A 10654-nucleotide genomic window follows, 5' to 3' on the forward strand; every position below is an offset into this window, starting at 1 on the left:
GAATGTCTCTGAATGTCTCTCTCAGAATGTCTCAGAATGTCTCAACATTGATCACCGTCCCTAAGCTCCCAAGGACTTACATTTAAGAATGTCGCTCATCTGCCACAAATGGAAGCATCCTCTATTTCTTATTTGGAATCTCCTCTCCTGGCCTTGGCACCTGTTTAAGAAGACATACACTGACAGTGCACCCTGCTTAAGGTATGCCATAAGCACATTTTGAGCACACTGCCTCAATTCTTACATTAACGTGCCATTACAGTGGTAGTTGCAAAGTCATTGTTTTTGAATGTTGTCAAGACCTGTCAGAGTGGCTGTGGAAGCCATTGACATGATGATTGGGAAACGTGTGTGTGTGTGTGTGTGTGGCCTTGCTCCCTGAAGTTTGGCAATGTGACCTTTGCCCAGTGGCATGAATGTCAGTGTGACCTGTGAGTCAGAGCTCAGTGGTGGCTGAAGGCAAAGGCATGGTTATTGGTTGATCAGAGACACGAGGGTGATCAACTGGCAGCTTCTCAAACCTACTAACCATTGACGTCTTGTGATGAGTACATGGATAATTTGATGATATTGAACTAAGACAGACAGCTAGACACATAAACCACATTGACTACCATCAGCAGCACACCTTTTCTTAAAAATACATGTTTATTTCCTATCCCACAAAACAACATACTATAGAGCTGTACACATTTTTACAAAGGACACAATTCCAAAATAAGTGTTTGTTTTCTTACAATAAAATCTGTCAGGTACTTCTGATGGAAGTACTTGGGTGGTTGTTCCCGTTCCAGTAGCTCACAAAGGTACATTGCAACACACTTGCTGGGTCTCTGTGTATATATTTTTTTCCATTGTCATACCTGCCCGCTACGTGTAATCAACCTAACCACAGCTTGAGTTATGACCGATAAATAAAACCTCTTGCTTTGAGACAAGATGGAGGGAAGCAACATTCCGTTCCCCTTACAGAACAGTGGTAAAGAGGCTTCGCTAAGGCTTTTATGAAAATAAAACATTTCAATGATATATACAAAATGAACTACAATTTACAATCAAACATGTTTAAACACATTCAAACCGTAGAAAAATTCCAGACTATAACAAAGGGGAAAGACAATTTGGTTGCTCAGGTTTGGTTAAATCTGAAGCATTGCGCGTCATCCAGTTTGAAGTTAGAAGAGTTTATGGTTGAAAATTCTGTGGCCGGATCTTCATCTCCACTCTCTTCAGGGAGTAGTTGGGCCCGTGCCAGCCGTACCAATTGATTCCATCTGTGCTCTTGCTGTGGTCGCCATAACGATAGAACACACCGTTCAGGTTGGAGTCAGTGCAACAGTTGTACCAGTAACCACCTGTAGGAAAAAAAGGTGAAAATGCAGTCATTGGAAAGACATTTGAAGGTGTTAATTCTGTGAGTTAAACCAGAGTTAAGTATTTTGTCCCTCTTGTACCTTTGCGTAGTGAAGCGCAGTCGTCCACACATTTGTCGTTGTCTTTGCCCTTGGTGCTGAAGTTGGTGTTGTTGTGGTAGCGCAGAGAGTCCCCAGCATTTCCACTGTAGTTGGCGATGAAAAGTTTGTAGCTGTTCAACTCGTTTTTCACTGTGAAGTAACTGTACTCTGCATGGCGGGTCTGGCCTTCCCAGTCCTGGAGAACAGAACATTATTTAGTTGTTTGCTGCACATCTTGTGGTAAAACTATGCAACTGAGAATATTGAACTAATGTTATAACTTTTGGCGGAGCAAGAGGTTTACCACTTGACCATGAGTTTTCTTTTTACTGTGTTTGGGTGGTGTATCTTTAGTCTCCTGGCTCTGGATAAAACCTCCCACCACTATCATCAGACACCGCAGGAGTGGGGTGTGTCAGAGTCATGCCGTTATCTATTTACTGCTCTCGGTATCTGGGGACTGGTCCTTTGTACCTCCATCTCTATCCTTAGTATGCTGGGTTGCCTTGTCAGACGGAAGATGTTTTCATTGCCCAGCCAGAAGTCCCCGCGGATGGTGCCAAAGCCATTTTTGTACTGCTTCCAGTCGCGCTTGAAGGAGGTCAGGCCCACCTTGCGTCTCTGGATGAGCGTCCAGCCACCACCATTGCTCTCCATGTCACAGAAGACCTGCCATTATACAGAGACGACAATGTAGCAGAGATCTGTGAATGTAAAACTTTTTTTTGTAGTTCCAGGGTTATCACTTACGGCAATCTCAGGGGTCCCCAGGAAGTCATCTGCAGGCAGTTTGTACTCCCCAGAGATCTTGTAGTTCTTGGTGTACAGGGATGCACAGTCGTAGATGGCATCTAGAAAAGAAAAGGTTATGTCATTAGAGATGGCCAAACCAGATGCTGTTTCATGGCGGGTTTTAAACATGCAAATTGACAAACGGTATCATGGGAATAGATGTCTGCCAGAGAAGTCAAAGAATTTTGGATAGAAGGATATTATACACAGCATGGTTACATTTCTTTGCATAGTTCTCTCTATTGTTTCTGTGATGGTATGGTGATGCCATTTGTGGTGCTTTGAGATCACTGGGGAGTAATGGATCCAATGCATCAAAAAGGTATCAAGTGTTTTCATGGCTAGAGGCTGGAGTGGAAATGCCACTCTAGTCTTTGCTTTTCTTCCTGCTCTGCTTACCTGTCTGCACAGTGTCTGTATAATTTGAAGAGTCATTATGAATAGCTTCTCTGTTCACTGTTGCAGCATCATAAATGTACTACTGCTAATAGGGTATTAAAATATACACTGCGACATGCCTGGTTAAATCTCCCCACTGCCTGGTTAAATCTCCCCACTGCCTGGTTAAATCTCCCCACTGCCTGGTTAAATCTCCCCACTGCCTGGTTAAATCTCCCCACTGCCTGGTTAAATGATGGCTATCACGAGACCCCCAGAAAAGTTTGCACACTATAGTCTCCATTTGATGGCAGCTGTCTAATGCCGAAGATTCAGAACGCCCACTGATAATTATTACAGGTCGAACGATTATGATTTTTCAACACCGATTTATTGGAGGACCAAAAAATATATATGTATTTGTAATAATGACAATTACAACAATACTGAATTAACACTTATTTTAACTTAATATAATGCACCAATAAAATCAATTTAGCCTCAAGTAGATAATGAAACATGTTCAATTTGGTTTAAATAATGCAAAAATAATGTGTTGGAGAAGAAAGTAAAAGTGCAATATGTGCCATGTAAGAAAGCTAACGTTTAAGTTCCTTGCTCAGAACATGAGAACATATGAAAGCTGGTGGTTCCTTTTAACATGAGTCTTCAATATTCCCAGGTAAGAAGTTTTAGGTTGTAGTTATTATAGGAATTATAGGACTAATTCTCTCTATACCATTTGTATTTCATATACCTTTGACTATTGGATGTTCTTATAGGCACTTTAGTTTTGCCAGTGTAACAGTATAGCTTCCGTCCCTCTCTCCTCGCCCCTACCTGGGCTAGAACCAGGAACACATCGACAACAGCCACCCTCGAAGCAGCGTTACCCTTGCGGAGCAAGGGGAATAACTACTCCAAGTCTCAGAGCGAGTGACGTTTGAAATGCTATTAGCGCGCACCACGCTAACTAGCTAACCATTTCACATTGGTTACACCAACCTCATCTCGGGAGTTGATAGGCTTGAAGTCATAAACAGCGCAATGCTTGAAGCACAGCAAAGAGCTACTGGCAAAACGCACGAAAGTGCGTGGATACCGGCCAAATCGGTTTCCAAAAATACGGATTTCCGATTGTTATGAAAACTTGAAATCGGCCCTGATTAATCGGATGACCTGTAATAATTATAGTACATTTTTTAAACAAAGAACAATGACCTCCATAGAAATATAATTTAACCTTTTTGGTTGTTTGTTTAATAATAGTCATCTGAAACTGTAGGCTAATATTTCTGTGAGGTTTTTTTAAAAGTAGATTTTCTGTTTTCTGACTGCAGACTGACTGATGTGATCATAAAGAGGATCATTTTTTTTACCAACCACATTTCTTGTGTGTCTGACATTAAATCAAATCAAATGTTATTGGTCACATACACATGGTTAGCAGACCATGCAGTCATATGCAGTAGATGGTATAGAGTACAGTATATACATATGAGATGAGTAATGTAGGGTATGTAAACATTATATAAAGTGGCAGGTGTGTGCTATGAGTATTTATGGCAGTGTTTTATGTATGGCAGCTAGTGCTAAGATTTTTTTACACCTGTGGAGAGTGTCTGGAAGCAGATGCTGAACAATCGACAGAAAGGGAGAGAGAAGTATTGTCTCGGTCTAAACTGAACTGGGTTTGTCATGTGGAGCTGGCCAGATTTCTGCTCTGGACATTTGTCACAATCACTACTGTACTGTACTACTGCATTCTACTACTCATAGGCTGTTATTTTCACACAAAAAGCACGTGTTTTACCCCTTCTAGCCTAATTAGTCAATTTAAAAAAAGGTTAGATGTTGAAACTTTCACAATGCAAATAAATGAAATGAATGGAAACAACACTAAATGTTTTATACACACTAAAGTAGTCTTTTGTTCCTCTGTTACTTTGTTGCTGAGGAGCAATGAACAAATCAAAGAGGTTTAAACTTCTTAGGGATAGGCCCCTTTTTTCCTCAATTTCTGTCTGAATTATGTGTCCAAATCTAACTGCTTGTAGTTCAGGCCCTGAAGCCAGGATATGCATATAATTGGTACCATTGGAGAGAAAACACTTTGAAGTTTGTAGAAATGTTAAAATATCCACAACTTTGGTTCTTACCTGATGTGGTCTGAGTTACGGACTGGGCGGCTTGCAGCTGCATGATCTCCACCCGGTTATTGATCTCAGAGTACTTGCTCTCGGCCTCAGTGACGCGGGACTCCTGCTGTCGGTTCTGCTTGTCCAGCTCGATCATCTGCCTTACTACGTTCATCAAGTCTGTCTCCTGCTTGTGGCCCAGCTCCTCCAGTAGGCTGGTCAGGTTGGCCACCTGCACCTTCAGGGAGCGCACTTCATCACAGCACTGCGCCTTTGGAGGCTTGGGTGGCGCCAGCCTCTTCCTTGGGTTTTCCGCCCATGCTTCTGTCAGCACCAGCAGCAGGAGGGTAACGCTCAGAGCCACCGTCCGCAAAGACATCTTTACAATTTTCTTAATTTTAAAATGAGTTTTCTTGTCTTGCTCTGGTTGAATGCAAGCTGTCCTGGTCCAATCTGATTCTTTAGCAGTGTCAGAGGTCTTGAAGAAACTGAGAGAACAGGATTGGATTAGTTGAGTTAGGAATCTGACTGGTTGAAGTGAAGCTTCCTTTAGCCAACTGCTTTCTCAGGCTCTTTGCTCCCTCAGTAAAGCTGTGGCTGGGGGATCTTAAATATCTATACATGTGTGCCCACCCCTTTTTTGATTGTGCTCACAGTTACTGACCCGCCTTCAACCTCCAACACTCTGTGTGGAGGGGCCTTTCCCACCACTCCCCCCCCACACACACACACACCTCACTCAATCACTCACTCTCTCTCTATCTCACACACACACACACACACACACACACACACACACACACACACACACACACACACACACACACTTTTGCTCACTCTTGTTGGTTCTGCCCTGTGCCTCGTTTCTTTGTCATGTGTTGCAAGTTTCAGAGGGACACAGTTTTTTCGCTCTGTCTGGAAGAGCGAAGGACAAAGGCTCCTGTCTGAAAGAGCTCACACTTCACATATGGTAATAACCAGCTCAATTTCACCTTCCCTGGCTTTGTATTCAACAGCCTTTCATTCCCAGAGGCACACCTAGCTGATGCATTTTGATACTTTCGTCAAGCTTAGATTTAACAGCTTAAAGTAGGAGTATGTGTACAATTTATCTTCGATTTGGCCTTCACACATGACGGTGCTTGTCCTTGTTAATGATAGTTGTGTAGCACCCTCGGGGGGAAGTTTCATCAATAACAGCAGCCACATTGCCGCCAGTTAGCTTCCCTGTTAGCTTGCACGACTCTTGCCATTCTCCTTTGACCTCTCTCAGCAACGAGCTGTTTTCTCCCACAGGAGCTGCTGGTGTTTTTTTGTTTGTCACACTATTCGCTTGAAAGCATAGGAGGGCAGCCGTTTCTGAGATACTGGATCTGGCGTGACTCACTGTCTGTAGGAGCGATCCATTTTTGTGAACGGGTTGGTGTACCTCATAAACTGGGTGGTGAGTGTTTGTCAAAATTATTGTGTGTTTATTTCATGAAAATATAGTGCCTTCAGAAAGTATTCACAACCCTTGATTTTTCACATTTTGTTGTGTTGCAGACTAAATCAGTGACACAAAATCTCAATTGAGATGTTGTGTCACTGACCTACACACAATGCCCCATAACAAAGTGGAATTATGTTTTTTGACATTTTTACAAATGATTACAACATGAAAAGCTTAAATGTCTCGTCAATAAGTAGTCAACCCTGTTATGGCAAGCCTAAATCAGTTCAGGAGTAAAAATGTGCTTAATAAGTCATGTGCTCAATAAGTGAAGAAGCCAGATGTGGAGGTCCCGGGGTTGCCGTGGTTACACGTGGTCTGCGTTTGAAGCCAGTTGGTCTTACCGCCTAATTCTCTAAATGACGTTGGTAGAGAAATTAAATTATCTTGCAACAGCTCTGTTGGACATTCCTGCAGTCAGCATGCAGTCAGCCTGCACCCTCCCTCGGTATCTATACCTATGGCTGTTGCGGTGACCGTATTACCGTCACACCGGCGGTCACCAGTCATGACGGCATTCAAATTCCACGTGACCATTTAGTCACAGTAATTAGGCTTCTCTAAGCTGTGATGCTGCTGGTCATTTAACTTGTTAACTGCCTGGTACTCAGCACTCTACTGTTCCTCTAATCACTCTGACATCAATGCAAATGTAATCGGAAATCTAAATTAAGCACGTCATGAAAGCCCATGAGCTGATGATGCGCAACATTTCTGTAGGCTATGCAATTGCGGGAGAAAACAGAGTGATGGCCTCTACTGAAATAGGAGGATCCCATCAGCTTTCTACAGGCTAGGCCTACTATATTTACAGTGCCTTCGGAACATCCTTTGAGAGAATTTGGCAGTATGACCAACTGGCCTCACAACCGCAGACCACGTGTAACCACTCCATCTCATGACCTCCACATCCGGCTTCTTCACTTTATGATGTGAATAATATAAAGCACATTTTTATTCCTGAACTGACAACAAACACAATTGCATTTTATCAATGGCAATTTGAATGCACAAAAATACCGTGACGAGATCCTGAGGCCCATTGTGAGGTCCATTTTGTAAAGTATCTATGACCAGTAGATGCATATCTGTATTCCTGTCATGTGAAATCCTTAGATTAGGACCTAATTAATTAATTTAAATTGACTGATTTCCCTCATATGAACTGTCACTCAGTAGAATTAAAGAAATTGTTGCATGTTGCATTTATATTTTTGTTCAGTATAAAATAAGTATTAAATTACCTGTCCCTTACCTTCTGCCTTTGCTATGATTTCCATCAATTTGGTGGTGATGTGAATGAATCTCTAATTCTTTTTTGGTTTGTACTGAGCCAATGCCAAGCAGATATGTGGTCCATACGGTAGCTATATGGATGAAAGATTTCTAGAAACTTGGATAACATCGTTAGCTAAAATAATTAGGGGTAGCTATTAATTTAAATTGTAAGCAGGGAGTGTGTAGTTACTGTTTATTCTCTCTTCCAGATCAATATCAACCTGACTGCCAGGTGGTAGTGTAGCCAGTATAGAAATCTATTGATGAACTGAAAGTGTAGGGATATACTTTATAAATGTATTGATACATTTGGAAGTGTATTAACATATAATATCCTATACTTGTGCTTTTCAAATAGACTGGGATCTTTTTTTTCTCCGAGGGCTATTTGTATTCTTAATTGGTGCTCACAGTTTTATCATTTATTCAAATGAAGAAGGAACAAGGATGTACAGAATGCCCCATGTGAGGAGGCTGTTCAATATTCTGCACATTTGTTTTGTTAAATGTGAATAACGTGGCCTGACCCACTAAAATCTAGATAGGCAGAATTGCCTTGCAGTGCAATACATGGTTCCATATTCAGCTACAATGAGTGCGTCCGTATGCGCCTGGTGTCTGAGCGGAAGAGCTGAAGGCCTTGCATGCGACTGGCGGGTCTGGTGCCTCACACTGCCATGGCGTCCAGGTGGTGTGGATTAGAGCATGGTGGACAGAAGCCAGGTACTTACCGCCAAGTCACCACCCAGTTCTAGAACGGTAGACGCAACAGAACAGAGGGTGCAGGGAGAAGAAGAAAATATATTATTCTCCTCGTCTGAGCCCCCTGTTTTCTTATCTCAGCGAGCGGTGGTCTACGGCTTTTCTTCAGACATGGTGCGGGACAATGTGCCGGGGGAAAGAAGTCATTCCGACTTTTGTGACTTCTGGTAAATTACAGTTAAATCTGGTTCCATAGTTGTGGGTTCTCCCTGATCTCTCTGAACTAAATTGTAGTCGATGTGGGTGCATTTGCAAAAAGGCTCTGCTTAAATTTCTTCTTAAATCATACTCTCTACTCCAATCCCATTTGTATTTTGGTTGACCTAAGTATAGAATTTCTGAGTACACTTTTTTGTTTAACTTGCTCAAAATCAAAATGAAAAAGTGTGACCAATAGGTTAACATACAGAAAGGCAAAAATACACTTATACCTTATACCAGTTTTGCCATTCTATGAGTCTAAACCAATGTAATTCATTTGTTTTAGAAACAAGGAATCCGTACACAAAATGTGTTCCATTGTTTAAGAGGAAACTTATGTTAAAATTAAGTTGGTAAATGAGAACAAAGGCAAAAATGTACCCAAATATCATTAGAAGTGGAATCATTTTAACAGAAACAGATGTCCAGTGGGTATTTGTGACTGTAAATGCCATCAATATGAAATGTTCATGAATTCACAATGCAGCTGCACTGCTGCCAGTAATGGTTTGGAAGGAAAGGTGGAATAAACAAGTCGGGAGCAGGTTTTGTTACATTCTCTATTGAGGTATTTTTTTCTTCTCCAACACTCTCACAAAATCAAGGATGATCTCACAAGGATAAGACAAATCTTCTTTACGGGAATAAGGAACACAAGGTGAGTTGTATAAAATGTATATATTTTTTTAATTGAATATCCGAAACGTACAATATACTTGCAGTGAAGCCACTCAACAACAACACCACACCAGTCATCCAGCAGATTTCCATTCAGAGCGACACACAGAAGCATCCAGGGTTAATGCCCTGCTCAAGGGCACATTGCAAGATCTCCCACCAGGCCGATAAAAGTGAACCAGAACCCTCCAAGGTCGCCCCACAGTTCCCCAATAGCTGTCCCTCAAACATCCAAGACCCCCCCAAGAAGAAAATAAATAAATATTGTTGAAGTCGGAAGTTTACATACACTTAGGAGTCATTAAAACTCGTTTTTCAACCACACCAAAATTATTTATTGTTAACAAACGTGTTTGCAGACAGATTATTTCACTTATAATTCACTGCATCACAATTCCAGTGGGTCAGAAGTTTACACCCACTAAGTTGACTGTGCCTTTAAACAGCTTGTAAAATTCCAGAAAATGATGTCATGGCTTTAGAAGCTTCTGTTAGGCTAATTGACATCCTCTGAGTGCTTTGAGTGGATGTATTTGATGATCTTTTTGGCATTCCTATGGCATCGGGTGCTGTAGGTGTTCAGGAGGGCGGGAAGCTTTCCCCAGATAATGCGTTTGGCAGACCACACCACCCTCTGAAGAGTTTGCAGTTGTGGGCGGTGCATTTGCTGTACCAGTTGGTGATACACAAATTAACTTTTAATAAGGCACACCTGTTAATTGAAATACATTCTAGGTGACTACTTCATGAAGCTGGTTGAGAGAATGCTAAGAGTGTGCAAAGCTGTCATTAAGGCAAAGGGTGGCTATTTGAAGAGTCTCTAATATAAAATATATTTTGATTTGTTTAACACATTTTTGCTTACTACACGATTCCATATGGGTTATTTCATATTTTTGATGTCTTCACTATTATTCTACAATGTATAAAATAGTAAAAATATAGCAAAACCCTTGAATGAGTAGGTGTTCTAAAACTTTTTACCGGTTTTCTATTCTACTGTATCTTAGTCTATGCCACTCTGACATTGCAAGAGGCATCATTACAGACCCTGGTTCGATTCCAGGCTGTATGACAACCGGGCCGTGATTGGGAGTCCCATTGGTTGGCGCACAATTGGCCCAGTGTCATTTGGGTTTGGCTGGGGTTGGCCGTCATTGTAAATAAGAATTTGTTCTTATCCTAGATAAATAAAGGTTACATTTAAAAAATATATATAAAACAAATATTCTGCTAATGCCTCCAGTCATATAAAGTTTTGTAGAACTACATGAAATGTGTTTATAAAAATACACATTTTTTCCCCATGCAAAGAAAGAAAAACACATAGGCTGTGGTTTAGCCTAGGACTACTCTATGCTATATGCACTCAGCCATGCAATGAACAGCTCTTACATCTGTATGCAAATGCGATGATGCATGGAAAGCTTTATTATAAAAGGTGCATTCTTAAACAGCAAATTATTTTCCACTAACTTGAA

At 41.3% G+C, this 10654-nt stretch overlaps 1 protein-coding gene across 1 annotated transcript; it reads right to left on the reverse strand.

Annotated features, from left to right (window-relative positions):
* Window positions 1-652: 652 nt before the first annotated feature.
* LOC135527611 (angiopoietin-related protein 7-like) lies at window positions 653-5239 on the reverse strand. The gene is made up of 5 exons (XM_064956102.1): window positions 4784-5239; window positions 2205-2305; window positions 1929-2123; window positions 1455-1650; window positions 653-1355 (listed from the first exon to the last, which is right to left on the reverse strand). Exons 1-5 carry the CDS (start codon window positions 5139-5141, stop codon window positions 1186-1188), a joined length of 1020 nt encoding a protein of 339 aa, XP_064812174.1. The 5' UTR covers window positions 5142-5239; the 3' UTR covers window positions 653-1185.
* Window positions 5240-10654: the final 5415 nt, after the last annotated feature.

The sequence above is a fragment of the Oncorhynchus masou genome, chromosome 33 (assembly GCF_036934945.1).
Source record: "Oncorhynchus masou masou isolate Uvic2021 chromosome 33, UVic_Omas_1.1, whole genome shotgun sequence".
Taxonomy (NCBI): domain Eukaryota; kingdom Metazoa; phylum Chordata; class Actinopteri; order Salmoniformes; family Salmonidae; genus Oncorhynchus; species Oncorhynchus masou.